Source organism: Rhinatrema bivittatum, chromosome 9, assembly GCF_901001135.1.
Source record: "Rhinatrema bivittatum chromosome 9, aRhiBiv1.1, whole genome shotgun sequence".
NCBI lineage: Eukaryota > Metazoa > Chordata > Amphibia > Gymnophiona > Rhinatrematidae > Rhinatrema > Rhinatrema bivittatum.
The window spans coordinates 27,153,744-27,178,579 of NC_042623.1; the positions used below are offsets into that span (position 1 = coordinate 27,153,744).

General features: G+C 43.8%; 1 protein-coding gene across 1 annotated transcript in view; it reads left to right on the forward strand.

Moving 5' to 3' along the window:
* The window catches only part of SND1 (staphylococcal nuclease and tudor domain containing 1), a 1,835,638-nt gene that overhangs the window by 68,304 nt on the left and 1,742,498 nt on the right, over positions 1–24,836 (forward strand). The window contains exons 4-9 of the mRNA XM_029615915.1: positions 4,822–4,900; positions 9,890–10,050; positions 11,217–11,308; positions 18,063–18,221; positions 20,130–20,236; positions 21,206–21,296. Coding sequence (XP_029471775.1) covers positions 4,822–4,900; positions 9,890–10,050; positions 11,217–11,308; positions 18,063–18,221; positions 20,130–20,236; positions 21,206–21,296 — 689 coding nt within the window. The remainder of the gene's footprint in view (positions 1–4,821; positions 4,901–9,889; positions 10,051–11,216; positions 11,309–18,062; positions 18,222–20,129; positions 20,237–21,205; positions 21,297–24,836) is intronic.

Genomic DNA, 24,836 nt, shown 5'->3' on the forward strand with positions numbered 1-24,836 from the left:
TTTACAAACAGCTTTGTTGTCCCGTTGGAAGCCAATATCCGAGGACTATCAGAAGATTCTTCCTCTTTCCGCATCTACCATCGCCAGCATTCAATGGTGGTTTTCCCCGGCTCACCTTCTCAAGGGGGAATGCCTCTTTTGACTCCCTCTTGGGTCATAGTAACGATGGACGCCAGCCTCTCCGGCTGGGGGGCTGTCTGTCAGTCTCAAACCACTCAAGGGTTATGGTCCCCTTCCCAATCCCGATGGCACATCATTCGCTTAGAAGCCCGAGCTGTGTTCGTCTGGCCCTCAAGTTTTTTCTTCCTCTGATTCGTCACAAAGCTGTCCGAGTACTATCAGACAATTCCACCACTGTAGCTTACATAAACCGACAGGGCGGAACTCGGAGCCGTCTGATGGTGTTAGAGACCAGCAAGCTTTTTCTTTGGGCAGAGAGACACTTGGATCGTCTGGCGTCTTCCCACATAGCGGGGAGTGAGAATGTTCAAGCCGACTTTCTCAGTCGTCAGCATCTCGATCCCGGCGAGTGGGAGTTATCGAATGTCGCGATGGATCTAATTGTGCGCAGGTGGGGTCCCCCTCACCTAGACCTCATGGCTACCCTAGCCAATGCAAAGGCTCCACGGTTCTTCAGCTGATGGAGGGAGCATTGTTCAGAAGGGTGGATGCGCTAGTTCTTCCCTGGCCCTCCGGCGTTCTTCTCTACGTGTTCCCTCCGTGGCCGTTAGTGGGAAACGTCCTTCGGAGAATAGAGCTCCATTGCGGTCTGGTCATTCTCGTGGCTCCAGAGTGGCCTCGGAGACCATGGTTCGCGGACCTGGTGAATCTCTCGGTGGACGGTCCTCTCCGTCTCGGTCATCTACCCCATCTTCTGCGCCAAGGTCCCGTATTTTCCGATCAGGCGGATCACTTCTGTCTAGCGGCATGGCTTTTGAAAGGCGTCGTTTGAGATGCAGAGGATATAAAGATAAGGTTATTGCCACCCTTCTCAGGGCTCGTAAGCAATCAACTTCCATTACTTATGTTAGGGTTTGGAAGGTTTTTGAGGATGTATGTGAAGAGTTGGGCATTTCAGCTCGTTCGCCCTCTGTGGCGGTCTTACTTTCTTTTCTTCAGCGTGGCCTTTCTAAAGGTCTCTCGGTGAGCTCTCTGCGTGTTCAAGTTTCTGCTCTTGGTTCACTTTTAGGCACCATCGGGGGTCGTCCGGTCGCCTCTCATCCTGATCGTGTTCTAAGAGGCGCTAAACATCTGAACCCACCTGTTCGGTCTATTTGTCCTTCGTGGAATTTAAACTTGGTGCTTCATGCTCTTTGTTCGGCTCCGTTCGAACCTCTTCGTCGTGCCACTCTTAAGGACTTGACTCTTAAGTCTGTTTTTTTGGTTGCTATCTCTTCCGCCAGGAGAATTTCTGAGCTCCAAGCTCTATCCTGTAGGGATCCCTTTCTCCATTTTTCGGATTCTGGTGTCTCTCTAAAGACTGTTCCTTCCTTTTTACCTAAGGTTTTTCATCTTTTCACATTAATCAGTCTGTTGAACTTCCCGCTTTTTCACGGAGGGGATCTCTGCCTCCGGTGGTAACGATCTCTATCGTCTCGATCTCAAAAGGATCTTGTTGCACTATCTTGAAGTTACCAATGACTTTCGTCTCTCTGATCATTTGTTTGTCCTATGGAGTGGACCCAACAAAGGTAAGCAAGCTTCTAAAACTACTATTGCTCGCTGGCTGAAGGAGGCGATTTCCTCAGCCTACATTTGCAAGGGCAGGCCAGTTCCTGAAGGTCTGAAAGCCCATTCTTTGCGTTCTCGGGCGACTTCTTGGGCGGAGTCTCAATCTGTGTCGTCTCAGGAGATTTGTAGGGCGGCTACTTGGAAATCTCTTCATACCTTTACTCGTCATTACCGTCTCGACGTTCAGGCTCCAGTTTTTGGTTCCTTTGGTCGTCAGGTTCTTCGAGCGGGATTGTCTGGATCCCACCCTTTGTAGGGAAGCTTTGGAACATCCCATGGTCTGGACTGATCCGGGTACATACAGGGAAAGGAAAATTAGTTCTTACCTGATAATTTTCGTTCCTGTAGTACCACGGATCAGTCCAGACACCCGCCCGTTCTTCTCTTATCCGCTTGTTTTTTCCTTCTTACAGGAATTTTTGTCTTTTTCTTGATCTCCTGCATCATATGTTTTTTGAAGTTCACTGTTAAGGCACCGGAAGCATCTTTTGATGATCAGGGGTAGTTGTACAAGAGCGCTTAGTTACACAGTTCTTTTGTTCCCAATTGTTGGGTTATTTGGATATTTTTATTATATTTATTACTTATTCTGGTACTTGCTTGATCTTATACCTTTCTGCTTTGACAATAGTTATACTGAGTGTTCCGGGGTAGGTTCTGTCCTTATATGGGCTAGCCTCAGAATTCTGAACGGTCTCCACCTGCTGGAACAGGGGCTTAACCCATGGTCTGGACTGATCCGTGGTACTACAGGAACGAAAATTATCAGGTAAGAACTAATTTTCCTTTTATTTGTATGAAAAACTGTTCGCCGCTCGCAGAATGAGAGCGCATCAAGATTAGCCGTGCAGAAAGACTGGCAGCTGTGAACATTTCTGTCTGGAAGCTCACGAGTCTGAAGGAGGTAGCCGGAGCTAAGAGCTGTAGAACGTTAATGGTGGAAAGCAATGCCTTTGCATCGCTTGAAACAGAAGAAAGAGGAGCTGCTCGCCTGCAGAAAGCCCAGTTTCAACTGGAGGAAATCACAGGATGCAAAACTGTCCCAAGCATTCCTAGCAGCAAGAAACCAATGAGAGCAGACAAAAAATAAACAAAGCATAACAGGAAATATCCAATAAGGAGCTCAGACTCATTCAAAAGATAACCAATCACGAGAGAGAGCTCTACAAGTAGAGAAGTCAAGCTGTGCAATATCAATAAAATGAGATAGTGACAGACATAACAAGGAAACGTATATACATATTTGAAGTGTACTGCAAAGCCAGGTCATTGACTGTTCAACAATTTCAGGATTACTCCACAAACATGGCCTGTATGTGGGAGGGTGACAGGAAGGAAGCCACTGCTGAAGAAAATCCATATGATGTGCCGCATAGCATTTGCAGCAAAACATGGGTTACACTGTATACAAATAGGAGGTTGTGTGGCTGGATGAGTCCAAAGTGGAATTTTTTGGTCTGTGTCCACCACCTCTGTGGTGTACAATTTGCCTATTCCTCTGAGCAGAAGAGCTCAAGCTCTTTCAGGTTGGCTGGAGATCGTCTGTGGATAGCACTGTCTTGCCGCAAATTTTCTGTTGGATTCGGGACTGGGCTATTCGGTCATTTACTTTCTTCTTTCTTACCCACTCCATCGTTGCTTTTCCTTTGTGCTTAGGTTCATTGTCCTGCTGGAAGGTGAATATTTTTCCCAGGTGTGTGATAGATTGGAACAGGTTCTCCTGAAGGATCTGCCTGTACTTTGCACATGCCTCCCTGTCCCCACTGCTGCAAAGCATCCCTATCACTGTTTTACTGTAGGGATGGTGTTAGGATGATGAGCTGTGATACTGCACCATTCTGCTGTTCGTAGTTGGTAGACGCTTATCCTAAACCACTCATGGCTGCTATTGCTACTATAAAAGGGCTTCCACCAAGTATTAAGTAAAGGGTTGTAAAGACTTATGCAATCAAGACTGTTTTTTTTTTTTCTTTAATTACTTTTGGAATATTTCTATAATTGTTCTTTCATAATGAAAGCATAGAGTGTTGGGTACATCAGTGAAATTATTTTTAATGCATTTTGATTTGTATTTTTTTTAGACAGCATAATGTGAACTTTTAAAAAGCACTGTATCACAATTTTTCACACACAACCCCTATGTACCTCTTTGAAAATTGACCCCCAAATATATATTAAATGGGAAATTGATTGTCATGTTACTGGACAGGCCACATAAATTTCTTTGTTCTACCAATGAGCAAAATTGAAAACACTGTAAAGACTTTGTGCTTTACTAGTGAATAAAGCTCCCTGAGTTTGTGCATTCTGGCATTAGCTATATTCACATTGAGTCCAACTTTCAAAATTACGTGAGGCAGCAAATGCCCGTGTAAGTGTGCATTCAGAGATTTATACTATATTTTATAAACTGTGGTGGGGGCTGCACAGTTGATAAAAATTGAATATTTCTGCCCCAAAAGTATGTGTAAATTTGTAATGCAGGAACATACATCCTTTTGCTACCCATTTTTTAAAAATTCATGCATGAGAATTGAAACAATCCATCTAATAACTTAGAATTACATGTGCAGGCAGGTTTGCGAGTACTCCGCTTCTGAAAATACTTGTGTGCATACTTGTAATCTCTAGTTCGCCACTATCTCCAGCCTTTCACCCAGACCTCCCACCCAAAAACTGTAGTTAAGGCAAGTCTGATTTCAATTGTGCGAGTCAATTAGACATAAAGTGTACAGACAAGTTTAATGTATGCACATATTCCGCTTATTTTTGTACTACTGAACCAAGCCTCTGAATGCCCCAAACCCCACCCCTCTATTCCTCATTCATATTTATGCATGACACTACAAGTACGTGAGTACTCAAGGTTTTTAAAATAGCATATGTGTGTACATGCAGATTTTATGTTGCAACTCATGTGTTATTCTTTGAAAACGTATCTCCATTATGAAATTAAAATTCTTAACTTATTCTGAGCCAGAGACGGGCAGTTTTGGCCATAACAAATGGTATTGTTTTTCTGTACAGTCATTCTTTTTGCTTATACAGTCATTTTTTTTTATGTATTCACTGAATCTTTCTTCTCCCTAGACACATCGGGGGAGAACATTGCAGAGTCTCTGGTAGCAGAAGGGCTGGCTTCCCGGAGAGAAGGAATTCGAGCTACAACGTAAGCCCTCAGTCTTTCTTTTATAAGTTGTGTTTTCAGTGCATTTATTGAGACTTCATGGGATGAATGCTGAATTCTGAGCTTGTCATGGCTGTTTAAAAGAGGAAGTAGGGTTGTCTTGAGGGAGCCAAGGGAGTTAGAAGAGCAAGCACCGAAGTCTCTCCCTTACTCTAAAACCAAAATGGCAAAGGGAGATGCCATAGGGCACACAGCCACAGATAAGCTTGAAAATCCATGGTATCTTTGGTCTCTGACAATAGTTTGCTAAGGTCCAGACAGGGAGTTACCGCTTGCCTGTAATTGTTGCAGGAATCATTTCTTGTCTCTTTGCCCAGCGATTTGCAAACAGTCAAGAACAAGGAAGCTGCTCGTGTGGCCAAATAGCCTTGCGTGGGAGTTCTGTAGGACCCCTGTTTTAACCATCTAGTTTGATTATACAAGTGCCTCAGGGATCTGTACTTGGATTGGTGCTTTTTAATATATTTATAAATGATCTGGAATCGGGTACAAGTGAGATTATCAAATTTGCAGATGACACAAAATTCTGCAGCGTAGTTAAATCTCAAGCAGATTTAACTGGAAGATTGGGCTTCCAAATGGCAGATGAAATTTAATGTGGACAAGTGCAAGGTGATGCACATAGGGAAAAGTAACCCTTGCTGTAGTTACACGATGTTAGGTTCCACATTAGGAGCTACCACCCAGGAAAGAGATCTAGGGGTCATAGTGGATAATACTTGGAAATCGTTGGCTCAGTGTGCTGCAGCAGTCAAAAAAGCAAACAATGTTAGGAATTATTAGGAAGGGAATGGCAAATATAACAGAGGATGTCATAATGCCTCTGTATCGCTCCAAGATGAGACCACACCTTGAATACTGTGTGCAATTCTGGTAGCCCCATCTCAAAAAAGATACAGTTGCACTGGAGAAAGTGCAGAGAAGGGTGACCAAAATAAGGGGCATGGAACAGCTGCCTTATGAGGTAAGGCTAAGGAAGTTATGGCTGTTCAATTTGGAGAAGACGACTGAGGGGGATATGATAGAGGTCTTTAAAATCATGAGGACTTGAACAAGTTAATGTAAATCGGGTATTTACTCTTTCAGATAATAGGACTAGGGAGCATTCCATGAAGTTAGCAAGTAGCTCATTTAAAACAAATTGAAGAAACGTCTTTCACTCAGCGCATATTTAAGCTCTGGAATTCATTGCCAGAGTATATGGTTACAGCTGTTAGTGTAACTGGGTTTAAAAAAGGTTTGGATAAGTTCCTAGAGGCAAAATTCATAAACTGCTATTAATAAGCAATAGTAGCTTGAGATTTGTTTGGGTACTTGCCAGGTTCTTGTGACTTGGATTGGCCACTGTTGGAAACCCAGTATGGTATATCTTATGTTCTAAGTTCCAGAGACATTTTGTCCCTGATATTAGAGAAATGCGAATACTGGTGAGGTGAGGGGCTATTCTAGCCATAAGAACATCTTTCAAAAAATGGAAAAGGGATCCGAACAAGAAGACAGGAAGCAGCATAAGCACTGATGAGGTTAAGAGAATTTGAAAAGCTTGCTACGGAAGATAAAACTCATAAAATCTTTTTTAGGTGCATTCAAAGCAAGCCTGTGAGGGAGTCAGTTGGACCCTTAGAAGATCGAGGGGTAAAATTGACACTAAGGGAGCACAAGGCTCCCTTCAGTCTCTGCTGAATTGCTTCACCAAACTGTACATTTTTTTAAGGTGTGAATAAAACATGAATAAAAGTGAGTCAGTTGATATAGTGTATCTGGATTTTCAGAAAGCTTTTGACAAAGCACCTCATGAGAGACTCTTGAGGAATTTAAAAAGTCATGGGATAGGAGGCAATTGTTCTGTTTGAAAATTCATTAAAAGATAGAAAACAGAAAGCAGGGCTGAATGGTCAGTTTTTTCAATGGAGAAGGGTGAATAGTGGAGTGTCCCAGGGATCTGTACTGGGAATCCAAATGGCAGATGACATGGATAAGTGCAAAGTGATGCACTTAGGAAAGAGTAACCCACATTTATAACTACAAGCACAAGGTTCCACATCGGGCGTCACCACCCAGGAAAAGGATCTATGTTCAACTCCTCTGCTCAGTGTGCAGCAGAGGCCAGGGGCAGCTCATGACAATCTGCGGCCTGAGGTGAGGGTGCCCCCCCTACTTGGAGCTTGACCCTTTTGGTGATTTAAAATGCTGGACAGTGGGGATACGGAAGTCAAGGAAGCTGGGAACCCTACTACCTGTCTCCCACCCTTCCCCAGTGCCTGCCCCTAAGGAGATGGGAGATCTATATGTGGTGTGATTTAAGGTCAGTGCAAGCGTTTTAGGTGCCCAAGGCAAATCTTAGTCTTGGGCTGACTCCCCACCCCTTAGCCCTCCCCACACATAATTAAAAATTATGCATTTGCTCCACAATTTTATGTTAACCACTTCCCTGACCCAGAAATGGAGAATTTACACGAAGAAAGACATTCAGAATAGTCTTCTGAAATAAAAGCATGAGTTACAACTTTGTATATTATATTTGCATGCACTGCTGTGGTGCCAGCCAGAAAAATCTGCAAAAAAACACTCCCGAACTGTATGGAATTAGGCCTATTGCAAAGTACATTGGGTTTGGGCTTGGACCTCAGAAAGCTGTTAGTAAACCAAATTACATTATAGTAAACCTCCCATACCAAAACAGCATTAAGTGCTAGCAATCAATCAGTAACAACCCTATCTCTAAAAAGGCAACACTGCAAATATTATACCAAGCCCTAAAATGCCAACACACCTATTAGGAAAACAGAACAAGTCTGGGTGCTATAGATCTCTACACAAACTACATGCCAGCAGAATACCTCACCTCAGTCACACATGCAGACCTCAGACGGACCCTCACCAAATACAAAATAGACATCATAAAGTATAAATAGAAATGTGCAGACAAAAGCTGAACCAGGCTATGTGCAATGCACAATGGAAAAACAGAAACAAACATTTCTTCTAAAACAAGATCAAGAAAATTAAAACAATCATAACAGTAAACTAAGTTAATAAAAAGAATATTTCAAAAACAGCCGACAAATAGAATATCTGATAAACTCTACATTTAAAAAAATGTCCCTATAACCAACAAAATATTTCAGAATAGCAGACATGAAGTAACACCCAATAATTAAACTAAGGATATACATTTTCTGCTTTCCATACCTGGGAACTGCTGATTTCCAGTCATCCTGAGATTATCGTGTAATAGTGGGGGGAGGAGGAGGAAGCAAAAACTTTCATCTCTCATACCCACACCCCCTTTCTTTCACGTATCCCCCACACCCCCTCTGACATGCACACACCCCATCTCTATTTCTCTTACACACCCACTTTCTCTCTTCCCTCCTCAGTCACGACCCCTCTCCCTTTGCTTCACTTTTGATTCACTCCCTCCTCTTTCCTTCTCTCTGTTCATACCCCCTTCCATTTCCTTGGTCACTCTCTTTACCTCTTAAATTCTCTTTTCTTTCCTTCGTCACCCCTTCCCTTGCCCTTCCCTCTGTCACTCCTTACCTTCCCAGTCTCTTCTTTCCCTTAACCTTCTCACTTAAACTCTCTACCTTTCTTTCCTTTTAGATTCCTCGCGCCCCCCCCCCCCCCCCCCATTTTCCCCACCTCCTACCAGCAGAACGTCACCATCAGGGGAAGCTGCGCAACTCTTCTTGCTGGTGGGGTCATTTTGGGGCACTGCACGGGGTCATCCTCTTCTTGCTGGCAGGGAGTGAGAACCCTGCTAGCGTCAGTCTTCCATGCTGCCTACTGCCACGGGGTTTACCTCTTGCTGGTGGGGAATAGAAAGCCCTGCCAGCACCCTTCTTCCACACTGCCCACCACCAACAGGGCCACCTTGTCGCTGGTGGGGAATGGGAATCCCACCAGCATATTCTGCCACACTGTGGGGTCTTAATGCTGGTGGCGAGAGGGAGCCCCTGCCAGTGTCATTCTTCTGAGCTGCTGTGGGTCTTCCCGCTGGTGGGGTATGGGAACCCCACTGGCATTATAATTTGAAATGCACAGTGAGGCAGCCACTACAGCGGTTTCTTGAGGGTGGGGGCAATTGTTGCTGCTTCTAAAATGTTTCTGCCTCAAGTGGCCACCTCATCCTGCCTCATATAACCTGGTGGAGGCCAAGAAAACAGGATGCTATGAATTAAGGTAGTAATGCCTCTGTAGTGCTCCATGGTGTGACTGCACCTTTAGTATTGTATGAAATTGTGATTACCACATTTCAAAAAGACATAACAGAATTAGAAAATGTATAGAGAAGGGTGACCAAAACGATAAAGGAGATGGAACGAATCCCCTATAGGTAAGGCTTAAGAGGTTAGGACTCTTTAGCTTGGAAAAGAGACAGCTGAGGGGGGGATAACATAGAGCTCTGTAGAATGAATGGAATCTGTAAACACAAATCTGTTTACTTTTTCAAAATGTATAAAAGTCACTAGGTAATATATTTAAGACAAATAGGATAATATATTTTCTTACTCAGTACATAACTAAATTCTGGAATTCATTGCCAGAGGATGTGAAAGCTGTTAGTGTAGCTGGATTTAGAAAGATGGTAACATGGCACTGTAGACAAGTTGCTGAAGGAAAAGTCCATAAACCATTAAGGTGGAATTGGGGAAATCCACTGCTTATCCCTGGAATCTATCGACCTTTTGTGACCTGGATAAGCCACTGTTAGAAACAGGATAGTGGACTTGATGGACCTTTGGTCTGACCCAGTATGGCAAAAAAAAAAAAGTGTATTGGGATCAGAAATTAGGGCAGTGTTTATTAGCTTGGGGTTCTATGCGGTTTTACGTTCAAGTGGGAAGGTGAGATGGGGAGGTATACTGAATTTATAATATAATAGGATTTCTTGCCAAAAATTGAGTCTTCATAAAGTGTCGTTAGTCTTTGAGTTCCATTGTATTCAATGCTTTTGTTTCTTTCCAGGCCTGAGCAGAACAGGTTAGCAGAAATGGAGGAACAGGCAAAGGTGGCCAAGAAGGGAATGTGGAGTGAAGGGACAGGGTCTCATACTATCCGGGACCTCAAATACACCATAGAAAACCCCAGGCACTTTGTGGACTCCATGCACCAGAAGCCAGTCAATGGTGAGTGAACTAGATGGAGAGGCAGCAGCCAAGGGGGCTATTAAAGAGGTGAAGGTAGCCAACCGCAGTGCTCGGCACCAGGCTGCTAGCCTAGCCCGGGGTAAAAGAGTCAGAGCAGAGTATTTCAGTACCTGAAGTCAGCCAAGGAGCATTCAGTACTCCTTGTTCTCAGCTTAATCAGCTTCATGAGTGCAGTTGGTGTATGTGTAAGCTTAAAATCTTTCAGAAATCCTCCTGTAGTTTTTACCTCTCAACATGTTTTTCAATTGATTAACCCCCCCCCTGGTGATTGAAATCTGGGGCTGCCATGTTTTTCTCAGTGCATCTATAGTGTCTCTTTACTGCCCTCAACATTGTCCATGCCAGTAAGAGCAGATAATCCACTGCTGTAGAGGTGTGGCTGTGGTTTAAAAAGAACCTGAGATGCAGATTGGTAGCTACATATAAACTGGATCCTCAAAATGTTTTTAAAAACTTCTCTACTTTGAGAGTTGTGGGCAGTGAAAAGATGGACTTAGATGAGTTGGAGGGAGTAGAACACGTGTCTTGTTCAGGTTTGATCTAGATTGAGCTCATAAGAGCTGCTGTTTCCAGGCCTTGGCAGTCCTGACGCATTGAGCAGTTCACTGTGCTTGATAGAGCATATGCCATGCATACTGCTTCATCCTTGGAGTCTTTCACCTTCCTCCCCTTTATAAGCAAGCATAAGATAAGTGAGGAGAATCTTAGATATGTGGAACAATGTCTGCTTTTTCCTGTGTGCTTGTGTACGCACAAGCACACCTCATGTAGCAAGTAAATTATTGTAAATATAGGCACACATTTATAAAGAGCAGTGGAAGATTCTGAGACCTTTGCTTTCACAGAACTCATAAGTCAGTGTCAGATATGCTGAAAGAGCCTGGAGGAGTGAAGCAAAGCTGAGAGCCTCTGACAACTTGGGTACCCATCATAATAGGATTCCCAACTTGCCAGGGCAGTCCAAGCATTTTTGACATGCACAAGGTGCTGATGTGTTTGGATGTGCTACCCTGCTGCCTGACTGAGTCTATGATAGGGCTTTGTAGTAGGAAGAATGTAGCATCTTGCATGGCTGAGCTCTGTGCTGACATTTCTGGCACAGGTGGCCCATATTTTATAATTTATGTATATTCCCATGTGCCCAGCAATCATCGAACACGTGAGAGACGGCAGCGTGGTGCGAGCCCTGCTCCTTCCGGATTACTACTTGGTGACGGTTATGCTGTCTGGTATCAAGGTGAGAATTTACCATGGTGTCAAAAGTGCGAGCTACCTCCCACTCCTAAATCCTGTTTCTTCTGTAGTTGTAGCTCCTAGGCTTGTTGTTTCAAGGGTGCTCTGGGAAGCTGCATTCTGAGAAATGAAAAACCTTGGTCTCGCCTCCTAACTCTTCCAATACGAGCACTTCCTTCTCCCATTCTCTGCCTACAAGCAGGCGTGGATTAGCCGTTACATGTGGGGGTGATATGTAGCTCTGACGTGGACCCAGCTCTCAGAGCCCAATAAATCTTTACTGAGTGTGCACAGGAGTTTCCTGTGTGTGCACTGCCTCATATTACATTACACCATATCACATTACACCATATCACATTACACCAGTCCTTAAAGACCTACACTGGTTACCAATCCACTACAGAATAATTCATAAATCCCTCACCACAATCTACAAGAATATCCATGGACTGGCTCCACTCCATCTACAAATAGCTCTTAAAAAACACTCCTCCAACAGACCCATCAGAGAAGCTTATAGAGAATATCTACAGGTACCACACAACAATACCACCCAACATATAACATTGAGAGATCGGGCCTTCTCTACAGCAGGTCCCCCACTGTGGAACTCCATCCCCCTAGAACTAAGACAGGAACCATGTCTTCCAACCTTCAGGAAAAGACTGAAAACATGGCTGTTCATGAAAGCATTTCCGGACCCTTAAAGATTCACTACCATCAAATGCAGCATTACTGAACATTTCCTATTAAACTGAAACAGTCACTATCTACCAATCACTACAATGTTTTACTTCTTGTTAAACTTTTTATCTTTCCTCTAACTCTAATCCCAGTTAGAATGACCCCCGTTTTATTGTAACTTTTTCTTCCATGCACTTGTTTTACTTTTAATGTATACTCTTATGTTATTAGTTATTTACGTTATAATGTATTTCTCACCCCTTGTTTTATGTAAACCGACATGATACGAACTCCGTGAATGCCGGTATAGAAAAATACAAATAAATAAATAAAATAAATAAGCCACTCGTTCTTCGGCTGAGCGCCTCAGTTTTTCAGCGTTTTGGCCTTATGCCTGCTTCTGCCTTATTGCTCTTTATTTTTTTGCTGCTGCCTTATCCCCTCAGACAAAACTTAAGAAGTTTAAAAAAAAAAAAAAAAAAGTGAAAAGTATTCAATATGTTTGAAAAGTTCAAGGCCAGGAAGCCTGTGCTCAGCAGTTTCAAGTCCTGTATCTGTTGATATATACAGTGCCATATGTTACCATTGCCTGGACCAGGATTATGACCGCTGCAGCTGCTGTCAATGTTGTCTAGGATGCAGCAGCACCAAACTTGGGAGATGGAGAGCCTAAAGAAAGGTGCTGGGGGGGGTGGGGGGTAAAAGCCCCAAACCTCAGCGCAAGACTGATCAGCAGAGCTGCCCTCTTATCAAGGAAATGAGGTATCAAGCTCTCTATGCTGGAAGTTAAGAATCATCCCAATCGTACATCACAGGAAGGCTTCCCCTGTTGCGCCAGTTCCCAGATTTGCCATAGGTTAGGGGTTAACTGTGGCTCAGAAGCCTGAGCTGCAGAGAAGAGCATGCGCAAATATGACGCAAGGGAACCTTTTGGGGACTGTCCTTTTCCAAGCCAATGAAACAATTGCTCGGGCTCTGAAAAGTCTCGTCCTTGAGGCGGGAGGTAGCCCTGTTGGTGCAGGTCCTATCATCTCTCATGGCATGAATGATCCCAATGGTGTTTTTTACTAGACCTGGAGCTGACCAGAGCGCTGTCTGTCCTCAGTGCCGACCAGATCAACCTCAGTTGATCTGGTCGGCATGGCATACCAAGTTGCCATCAATGGTAGTGCGGAGCAATTCATTGCTTAAGCCCAGGAGTCCTATTGCAAAGCTAAATTGTGGCAGCAGGCACAGCTGGCAACAGTTTGGGAAGTGTTGACATTGACCAGAGCACCTTGAAGCAAGTTACTACCATAGACATGGCTATGTCGCAGACTTCCTCTACAGATGGTGAAGACATTCTTTATCTTAAAACCTGGAGCCTGTAATGAAACTAGATCTTCTCCTGTCCAAGGTGGAGGAAAATTTCCCACACATGTGGGCTGCTCTCACTCTGGTATTGGATCTCCCCTCAGGAGCTTCCAGAGTTTGGAGTAAGCCCCCAGTTACAGTCCACAATAACTTGAGGGTTTTCCTACAGGGGAGTCCCCTCATGTATCAGAAGGGGATGAAGTAGACTCTGTTTTGAGTTCTTGCCAGATTTTTCCCACTCAAACCAGTTCTTCTCATCCTCTTTGGGATTGTGGCTGTCTTCCTTGTGGTTAGATATGGAGGAAGACTCTACAGGATTACCCTCAGAACCCCCCTACCAGATTTACCTCCTCAGACTTCCCCCCTCCAGAGGATCTCTGCTACTCAAAGCTCTTGGATAAGCTGGCACAGACACTTTCCATCAATCAGGAAAGGAAAGGATTTGAAAACAGATGTCTTGGGGCTGTTTCAGTTTCTTCAGTCTCTAGCAGATTCAGTGGCATCCCAGTTCACAAGCTTCTTCAGGACCTCTAGATGAGGATGCTGCAGACAATGATGACTGCCAGTGGTCTGGAAACTGGATTTGAAATACAGGGTACAGGTGTCCATTGTCACAAATATCCATTCTTTTGAAGACACCCTTTCTATTCTTTTTAGCAATTTGGAGCTCCTCTTGCTCTTCAGCAGCAGCTGCCCACCTGAGGTTTACAGAAGGAAAAGGTGTAGGTCCCAAGGCTCAGCAGAAGCAGCCTGAACTAATGTCCTGTTTTTGATGACTGAGACCTGACTCCTTGCTGTCTCTGGTGAGGGGCACGGGTTTAGTCTTTCCTTTTGGAATGACTCTTAACCACCAAGGACAGGTGGGTCCTGAAAATTGTGGGCTATTGCTTCTGCCCTCTTCTGATCCAATGGGCTTCAGTCTTCAGCTCCAACCCTTTTCAATCCACCCGAATACAACTGGAAGTGGGAGTCGCTTCTTCAGGAGTAGGTGGTTGAACTTGTTCCTCAGGAATGTGGCCAGGAATTCTATTCTAGGTATTTCCTGATCCTGAAGAAGTCAGTGGGGGCATTAAGGCCTATGCTGCACTTGCGGAGACTAAGGTTATTGGTGCAGAAGAGGTCCAAAATGAACTCCCTTCAGATGATTTCCCTTTCATTCAGATGAGGGGATTGGATGTGTGCTCTGGATCTGAAAGGTGGTTATGCACACATTGACTTTCATCTCGCCCATTGGAAGTTCTTCAGGTTTGTGGTGAAGGACGCACACAATACAAGGTGCTCTCTCTTGGTCTCTCTTCCACGTCCAGAGTGCTCACAAAATGCTTTGTGATAGAGGTAGCACAGCTTTGTCAACAGGGTGCCTGCCTGTTCCCATACCTGGACAATAGGCTGGTGACAGCTCCTGCAGTCACTGGGTTTCCTGGTCAAATTTGCCAAATCAAACCTGATTCTGATTTGAAGAATTCAGTTCATTTGGAGCTTGGATAGTCTTGCTTCAGGAATTTCTGCCTTTTAAAAGAGCCATATTGGTGATGGGCTCATAAGATCTCTCCTTCATCAGAACAGTGTGTCAGCAAGGTCAGTCCTGGTCCTTCTCGGATACATGACTACTGCGATACTTGCAGTTCCTCTGACTCATCTGCAGATGTGGGGCTTTTAGACCAGCTTTGTCAGCATTTGTCTCGCTAAATCTTAGTGATCCCTGGGATGGTAGCATTGCAGTGGTGGGTGAATCTGGAAGTTGTAAATATGCACCTCGTTACATGTTCCACCACATCAAGTGACTTTATTTAGATTTTTATATTCTGCTTTTCGGCACTTTAAAGTGTACATTAAAGTGGATTACATTCAGGTACTATAGGTATTTCCTTATCCCCACAGGGCTTACAATCTAATTTTGTACCTGAGGGTAAAGTGATTTGCCCAAGATTACAAGGAGTAGCAGTGAGAGTTGAACCCTTGTTTCCGTGGGTTGTAGCCCTCTGCTCTAACCACAAAGCCTCTTCCGTGCTTTACTTATGTGGAGGCAGCACATTTGGCTTCCAAAATACCTACATATAAGGTGCCCAATGTACTGCAAAATTTAGATCCTGCTGCTATAAATCTAGATTGCTTTGCAACCTCATTTTATTTTTTCACCTGGAATATACACACTTATTGATTTCTAATTTTCTATTTCTGTTCCCTGCAACAAAAATAAAAGAACAGTAACATTGTCTACTGTCTACCAATGCCTCCACCAAGTGGTGGGGAGAGCACACAGGGGCAGCATGGTCCCTAGGATCGTGATTCCCGACAATCTGCAAATAAACCACGTGGAAATGTGGATTATCTGCTATACTTTAAGGACTTTCACTCTTTTTGGGAAAGAGAATCCAGATGTTTTACATAATCAAGCAGGTAGGTACAGGCTCTTTTGCCCTCTGCTAGGAGGCTATCCAGGTCTGTCATGGCCAGGGCATCACAATACCCATTTCCAGGTAAACCTACTTCCTGGGAATATAGAATATGTTGGCAGACCACCTTAGAGTGTTTAAACAGCATGAGTGGTCCCTAATTCAAGGGATCATGTATGATTTATTTAGTCACTGGAGAAAGCCAGTGATGAGCTCGTCACTTCAGAAAACAAGTCGAATGCTGTTTCATGCATCTGAGCTGCTAAAGATAAGCTCCCAATGCATTTTGTGTGTCTGGGAACTCACTGTAGACTGGAGTTTGTCTACCGAGTTGCCACAGAGTCCTCTAATTGCCAGGACTGTCCAGAAGGTCCTTTGAGACAAGGCAAGGATAATCCTCATTAGCACAAGCCTGGCCACATCGTGTGTTATCCATATCTGGTCAGCCTGTCAATTCAGTCTCCAGTTCAGTTTGGAATGTCTCACTCTAATCACACGAGAGGGAGATTCTGCCATCCGAGCCTGCCATTGCTGGCCATCACAGCACGGATACTGAATGTGCAGTAGTTGCCATCTTCTTCCAAGGGAGATGGAGAACTTTAGTTTTGCCAGGAAATATTGAACCAGAAGATTATCCATTTTCAAATGAGAGATTCTCTACTTGGTATAGAACAGTCCAGCTTAACCTGTGGCCCGAAGGACTTGCTTCAGTATCTATTCTGCCTCTTGACCTTAGGCTTTAGTATCTCATCAGTCTCCAAGCCATTGTGACCAGTCGCCAGCAGGTGGAAGGACCTCCTGTGTCTCTACCTTTTTGGTATCAAAGTTCATGAAAGGGCTGTAGCATTCCAAACCTATGGTCAGTAAACCTCCAGTGCTTTGGCACATCAGTGTAGTCCTAGCTCAATTCAAGACTTTTGAATCTCTGGTGTCAGAATGAGGTTTCTCAATTGGAAAGTTACTCATGGTTGTCACTTTGGCACAAAGAGTAAGTGAACTAGGCTTCGATTTCATATTCATCATACCTGTGACTTTTTCACAACAGGGTGGTTCTATGAATTCACCCCAAGTTCCTTCTGAAAATGGTATCTGCATTTGGCGTTAATTAGGCTGTTCTACCTATGTTTTCTTCCCCAAGACCATGTGTGCAGAAAGGAGAAAGGGCTCTTCACTTCTTGGATTGTGATTGCCCTGGCGTATTACGTAGAGGACTCACTCTCACTGTCCCGCTTCTCAACTGTTCATGTCCTTTGATATCAATAGATTGGGAAGGGTAGTTGCCAAACTGTCCATTTGGATAGTGGACTGTATAACAAACTGTTGCATGCTGGCTGACTTCCATATTACTCTAAGGGTCATCCAATTTGCCTTGGTGACTTCAGTGACTCTTAGGGTTGCGCTTATTGAAGACATTTGCAGAGGAGTTACTTGGTTGTCTGCATACCTTCACATCCCACTATTATCTGAACAGCATGTCCTGAGGAGACACTAACGTTGGACAAGCAGTTATGTATAGCCTGGTCACTTAGTAGTCTACTCTCCACTTGGTGGGGCTGGGGAGTCCTAGTAAGTGCTGCTTCTGAACAACCCTCAACTTGGGCATCTCCATGCATAATGGCTAATTTGTGCTTGCTTGTCAACAGAGAAAGCAATTTTGTTTACTTGTAAACAGGGTTCTCTGTAGGCAGCAGGATGCATTATCCATTCTTATCCTTGGTAAAGCTCTGCAAAGGACCGAGGGGCTCACAAGGCAGCACATGCATGCTGAGTAAAGTTTTACAGAGAGCTGAGTCGCTGTCTGAGCCATTGGATGACTGTCACACCATGCATAATGGCTAATTTATCCTGCTGTCTAGGGAGAACCCTCTTTACAAGTAAAAGAACTTGCTGTCCTTGAGGTGAGTTCTGAGGTGGATGTTTGCTTGTCTAAGTAGAACAGTTGTGAAATGTTAGGCTTCTTTTGCACGGCTTAAAAACTAGTAGTGAGATTTTTATTCTTGATTGAATATTTGAAGATGCAAACTTTGTGCTACTTAAAGACCTTTCCTTGGCCATGGCATTTCAAGTAACTTAATTTGATTGTTGCATCCCGTTTTTCATGGGAAGCTGGTTTTGTGCTCTGGAGTATGAAAGTGAGAAGTGCAGATCTGTGGATGAGCTGTGCTGGTGAGACTCCAGCTAATGGGCCTGACAGCCCCCTTTGAACGCACACTGGGGAGAATGTGACGGTCTTGGCCCATGCTAGAAAAGATAGGGGGACATCCCACCTATTTCAGTAGCAGCCACATGTTTGTTTTTCTCTTTTGTGGTTCTTCCAATCTGCAGTGTCCGACTTTCAAACGGGAAGCAGATGGCCCAGAAATACCTGAGCCGTTTGCGGCCGAGGCCAAGTTCTTCACGGAGTCGCGGCTGCTGCAGAGGGATGTCCAGATCATCCTGGAGAGTTGTCACAACCAGAATATACTTGGCACCATTCTCCACCCGGCAAGTGATATTCCCCCATGACATTGGTAGGGTTGGGCAGGGAGGGGATTGTGGCAGAGGTAGGGGAAAGGAAGTTATTTTGGCTGTTTGGGTTTCACATTGAGATTTTGAATTTCAGCTTCATATGCCCTGTGATTGTAAAATACTTTCAGTAATGGAAGCAATGAAAAGGGGGCTGCTTGTTATCTTTCTTTTACTTTGTCATGAGTGATATTCTGCTTCACGTAGGCATCCTGAATTGAGTACAACAAATATTAAGTTATACAAATATAGTGTAAAAAAAAAAAAAACAACCCCCAAACAATATTGTAGTAATACAAATTCTGTGCACTGAAAATTAAAAAAAAAAAAAACCCAACAAAAACCAGCAAATTTATCCAATAAACTGAATAAACAAGTTTGGGCCTAAGCATCTCCTTAGCGAGCTCACCCAGTGGAAGACTTCCTGTTGTGATCCAGAGCTGTGATGGCGCAGCCCCTGCCTTTTGCAGGTGGGTGACAACACGGGCTGCTTTGTTGCTGGTGTCCCAAAAAGGGATCAGCTGGGTCCGGAAATGCTTGGGTCTAAAATCTGTTCAGAGAGGCAGTATCACCTGGCTGAAAATTTCCCTTTAAAGTAGAATGTAACTTATCACAGACCAAGAAGACTGAATGCTGTGACAAGGTACATGAAGAAATAAAGCTTATATATTTTACTACGGAATATTTTTATTCTTTCAATATGGCATTTCTGCTGATTGTGAAGGTAGAAGAGAGGCGTGGGGAGCTGCTGGCCCCATGCATGTAAATAATGCAGGTTTAGGCCAAGCAAAGCCCATTTCTGGTTTTTGGAAGGATATTTGGGTTGCTGATCTTGTTAAACTTTTCCTCTTTTTGTTCTACCCCCGATGACTTGTGGATAAAAAGGCTTGTGGGAATATTTCCTCCGAAAGTGACCCCCTCTGTGCTCCTGATCCCGTAGGGGTTATCTCTTCATTTATTTTATTTATTTATTTATTTAACAGCTTTTAATATACCGGTGTTCGTGCAAGCACATCACGCCGGTTTACAATAAACTTGAGAAGGAGGAAATTACAAAAAACAGGGGGTGGGGGAATGGAGCAGGAGCGAAAAAGGGGGGGGGGGGAGGGGGGGGAGAGAGGTAAAGGAGGAAAGACAGCAGTTGAGAAAGGTACAAGGAACACCACAGCAGTTTCATTAAGTTCCCCTTCTCCATCCTCTGTTCCTGGGACACAAGTGTATTACTCTCCATGAAGCACCTGAACCGCAGTGATCTTGATGGACAATGGGTCCTAATAGGGTCTCTTTCACTGCAGCTCACAGCACTCCATGCCAAAGGCTCCAAAATCAGGCTCCTAATAAAAAAGAAAAAGATGTGTAAAAACAAATCAAGATAATCTGACCAAAATCTAAACGCCTGCACAGATTATTGAAATTCTTCCATTCTGATCCTACTGCTGATGAATGTAGGAATAAGGAGCTCCCTCTAGTGGTAAGCTGAGAACTGCAGGTGAAGAACACATCTTTCCTTCTGCTCTGTGGAAAGTCTCTCGGCTAATTATAGACCAGGAGGTTGCTGGTTCTTATAAGTGACTGAGAGATTTCCTCACTGTTACCAGGACTTTGGGTGGATGAGGGCAGTAAGCCTTTCCCTTACTGTGGGTTTGACACATGCTGTAATTGAGAGAGATCTGGGAAGTGCTGCTTGCCAGTATCTACTTTGACCCTCCTTTCGCTGGCAGGGGTCTTTTAGGCTTTTGTTTTCAAGCTGGTTTGCTTTGGTATGGAGTGTGCTTTCTGCGTATGATGGATTAAGGCAGGGTCAGAAGTGAGACTGAAATGGTGAGACAGGAATGTACAGCATTGACGTCAGTATAACTTTTTTTTTTTGCGCTCCTGTGTTTACAGAATGGTAACATCACAGAGTTGCTGCTTAAGGAAGGCTTTGCTCGCTGTGTGGACTGGTCCATTGCTGTGTACACCCAGGGAGCAGAGAAGCTGCGGGCGGCTGAGAGGTAACTGTGCTGCTGGGCTGCCCTCGGGGCATACAGGGGGCTAGCGTTTCCCATCCTTAGGGGTGCAAAATATGGTATAAAAGTAATGCTACAAAAATATAGGTAGTGGCTAGAGTGCTGCTGTTCTGTTTGACTGAACCCTCTACTCCATGAGGTTCTGCTATTGCATGGGATTCTGAAAATGCATCCAGGAATAAGATAACCTCTCCTTCCTGGTCACCAAATTAAATCAAATGCCTTCTTTTCAACTGGGGCCCAGAGATATGGAGAATAGTGACTTGACAGTCACATGCATTGGGATTAGTAGTGAGCCACAGGGGGATGAAGTGACCTGTCTTCAGGTTTCACACAAGTCTGTGGCAGAGGGGTCTAGGGATCCTGTCCTAAATTCTTCTGATTGACCATTCAGTGCTCTAGTTACTCTTGCGTGGGCTTGGGTCCAACTTGTCACCGCCTGTGCCGTCGGTGCTCAGAGATGACTTCGTTGGCTGGTGCCACAACTGCCACGTCTCATGTATGGGTGAGGTTGGTACAGCGCAGCAGCTGAAAACAATTGCGCTACTCTGAATGCAGAGTGTTGGGAGTAAAAAAGTTTTCCATTGTTCCCTTTCTCTGAGTCAGAGGTTTCAGGAAACTGTCCACAGTTCGTTCCCCTACCGCTGTCTCCCCCCCCCCTCCCCCCCCCCTCCACAACATCCCTCTGAAGTTGGCAGCTTTTACCTCAGACCCTTTTAGGGGGAAGTACAACCTTTGCCTGTTTTACTTTTTATTTACTGTTTTAGATGATGCGATTTCATTACTTTTAAAGTTTTAGGCTGATAATTTTTGAAGCTTTGTGCCCCGCTTTGGGCAAGATTTTCATGGACAAAGCTGGCTGTACAAATTCTCGAATAAATCTGACTGTGCTTAACTTTAGGTGGTTTAGTTCAGGCTGAACTTTGTGATTGAAACCTTTTCTGCTATGGCCAGGTATGCCAAGGAGCGCAAGATAAGAATCTGGAGGGATTATGTGGCTCCAACAGCTAACCTGGACCAGAAAGACAAGCAGTTTGTGGCAAAGGTGAGTGGCTTGTACGTGCTGGACCAGACTGGCCACCACAGCGTTTCTGGCCTAAAACTGAGCATTACTTATGCCCTGCACCAAGCAGTGACTCTCGTAAGTGACTTCACTCATGACCTCTACATGGTGGGTCGTAAGCAGAGTGAAATGCTTGCAAGCTGGGGTCTCCTGTCAAGAACTGTTGGGTATGTGATGAAGGTGGTGTACCCTTTCCCTGGCCGCAGAGATGGTTCCTGGTACATGAGTAATATGGCAGGCTGTGTATTCTGATGGATTAACTCAGCCAGCAAAGATCTATAATTTATTTTTTGATCCAGCGGTGATGTCATAAAGTTTCATTTCCAGCTACCCAGGGAATTTTCCCCTCTTATTACTCTTTTTTTTTTTTTAATTCTGCCTTTTGTGATACTTCAAAGTGGCTTACATTCAGGTACTTTAGAGATTTCCCTGTCACAGATAGCCTATAATCTGTCTATACCTGAAATGATCTGCCCAAGATCAGAGCGGCAGCTTCCAACTGTATCATTGAAGTGACTGTCTTAACTGTGGCTTCTTCCAGATCCCTAAAACCATGGTCCTCAGTCTGCTCACTAGGTATTGCTGTTGTGCGATGCCTCAGTCTGGATCAGGCTGATCCAGGTCTTGGGCGCATGGCATTGCACAGCAACTTCCTCTGAGCTGCTGGCCGAGACCTGTAATTCACTCATGGTACAATGGGATGGCAGAGCAGAAATGCAGACGTTAATACGGTGAAACCCATGTAATGAAAGGTCTTGTGTAGTGCCATTAAACAAAGGTAGAATTTGCCAATAACTTTTGTTTAACTTTTGAACGTTAGTTGTTGAGAGCCTTATAAAGAAATGAATTTGTATAAGACTGAAGGGATGTGACTGAAGCATTTGTCCAGACCTAGCATAGACATGGACTGGATGGCAGTGACAATGACCTAATATAATTATAGGGTTCTAGAGGAGGTCTTGCACAGAATTATTTGTACCTGATGAGTTAGACTTCAGGAAGTGTGGCCAGTCAGCAGGCAGTTCTTAGTGTCCTGGTGCCACCTGCTGGGCAGTAGTGGATACTGGTGAATTTTCTTACTCAGCTTCCCGTATTGAGTTTCTCAGAAGACTTTTATGCTTCTGCTGCTCCTGGTGCCCTCAGTATAAGCTGAGAATCTGACAGTGAGGCATGCAGAATTCAGAAGCATCTTAGGTTGAATTTTTTGAAATGGATGGGTTTGTTGTGGGGTTTGTGTAGTGCAGTTCACAGCAATGCTCAGAGCACTGAATTGGCATAGTACTGTGTTTATGCAGTTTCAGGCGCCACCTTGTGGTCATTCTGAGCTTTTTTTTTGTGTCAGTAATGGCCTGGTTATAGATTGGAATGCCTTCTTACCATTGTGCCTTGATTTGCACAACTACTAGCTATTGCACATTTTCCTGCCTGTCATTCAAAAACTGGCAGATCGAGCACCAAAACAGTAACTACCACAACACAGATGGCTATGCACAAATGCTAAACTGTAAATTATGTTGAGAGCTTATCTCCATCAAAGGTATTCACAACTTATAAAAAAAAACCAAAAAAAACCATAAAAATACAACACTAATTAGGGTTTGAAAATGGAATAAAAAAATTCATCATTGTATGGACTAACACCAATTTTCTTTAAACTTCCAAACGTTTTCTATCTTGCATGTTGAAGGACGTCTGAAGTGCAATTTGTTTTACTCAAATATTTAAAGTTTAAAGTTTCTTTAAGGGCATTTTTTACTGCTGTTGCACATTGAGCCCACGACTTTAAGGTATTGTCCACAAGGATTCCAAGGTCCTTTTCCTGGGTGGTGACTCCTACCATGGACCTCAGCATTATTTACCTGTTGGGATTATTTTTCCCTATGTGCATTACTCTGCATTCGTCCACTTCAAATTGCATCTGACATCTAGAAGCCAGCCTTCCAGGGTCCTTCTGCAGTTCTTCACAATCCGCTGCCATTTTAACAACACAAAACAGTTTTCTCACCTGCAAATTTGGTTGCTTCAATGTTCCTTTCTCCAGATCATTTATGAATATACCAAATAGCACAAGTTTAGATACAGACCCTTGGGGCACATTCCACTAATGACTTTTCTCCAGTTGGAAAACTGACCATTTAGTCCTACCCTCTGTTTTATCTTTTATCCAATTACCAATTCACAATAGGACACTGTCTCAGGTCCCATGACCTCCCAATTTCCTGAAGTGTCTCATGAGGGATGTTGTCAAATGCCTTTGGAAAATCCAAATACACTGTATCAATCATCTGCATGTTCGTTTACACTTGAAATTCTAGTAAATTGGTAAGGTAAGACTCTGCTTTACAAAAACCATGTTGATTCTCCCCCATTAAACAATGTCTATCTGGTTTGTAATTTTGGTTTTAAAAATAACTGCGACCATTTGCTGGGCACAGATGCCGGGCTTACCAGTCTATAGTTTTTAGGATAACACCAGGAGCTCTTTTAAAAATTGGCGTCACATTGGCCATTCTCCAGTGTCTTCAGATACTGACGCTGTTTTAAATGGGAGGTTGCAAATCACTAGAAACAGGTCTGCAATTTCATTTGAGCTCCTTCAGAACTCTGGGGTGAATACTTGCCCAGTCCTGGTGATTTGTTTTTTTACTCTGTCAGTCTGTTATTGCATCCTCTAGTTTTACTGTTATTCCATTTAGTTACCCAGTTATTACCATCAAAATACTTTTGTTGTGGATATGATCCCCGACATCCTCAGTAAAAACAGGCACAAAGCATTCATTTAGTTTTTCTGCGATTTCCTTGTCTTCCCTGACTACCTTTTTTGCCCCTCGGTCATCTAGTAGCCCAACTGACTCCCTCACAGGCTTTTTTACTTCAAATGTACTTGAAAACGTTTTTACTTGGTTTTGCTTCTATAGCAAGCTTCTTTTCAAATTGTCTTAGCCTGCTTACTTTTCTACATCTAACTTGCCGGTGTTCATGCTCCTTCCTACTTTACTCATTTGGGTCTGCTTTCCATTTTTTTTGAATGATGCGTTTTGGCTTTAATTGCCCTTCACCTCATTAAACCAATACTGGCAGTCTGGTTTTCCTTCGACCTTTTAGTGCAGGAAAAACATTTTGTCTGGGCTTCAAGGATGGTAATTTTAAAGTGTCCATGCCTCCTGCAAGTTTTTGACCTTGTGGATTGCTCCTTCTGTTTTTCCTAACAACAAATTCTCTCATTGTATCATAGTCTTCCTTTTTATAGTGTTAGGCTACTGTAGTAGTTTTTCTTAGCATTTGCCCTCGAGCGATTGTCTGATTTTATTTACATGACTGTTGCCAAGTGAATGTCCCCACCTTTAGCTCTTGCACCAATTCCTGCATTCCACTGAGAACTAGTACAGTTCCCCTCTCATTGGTTCCATGACCAGCTGCCGCATGAAGAGGTTATTGATGGCATCTAGCTACTTTGCCTCCCTTGCATGTTCTGATATGATATTTACCCAATTAATGCTTGGGAAATTGAATTTCCCATTA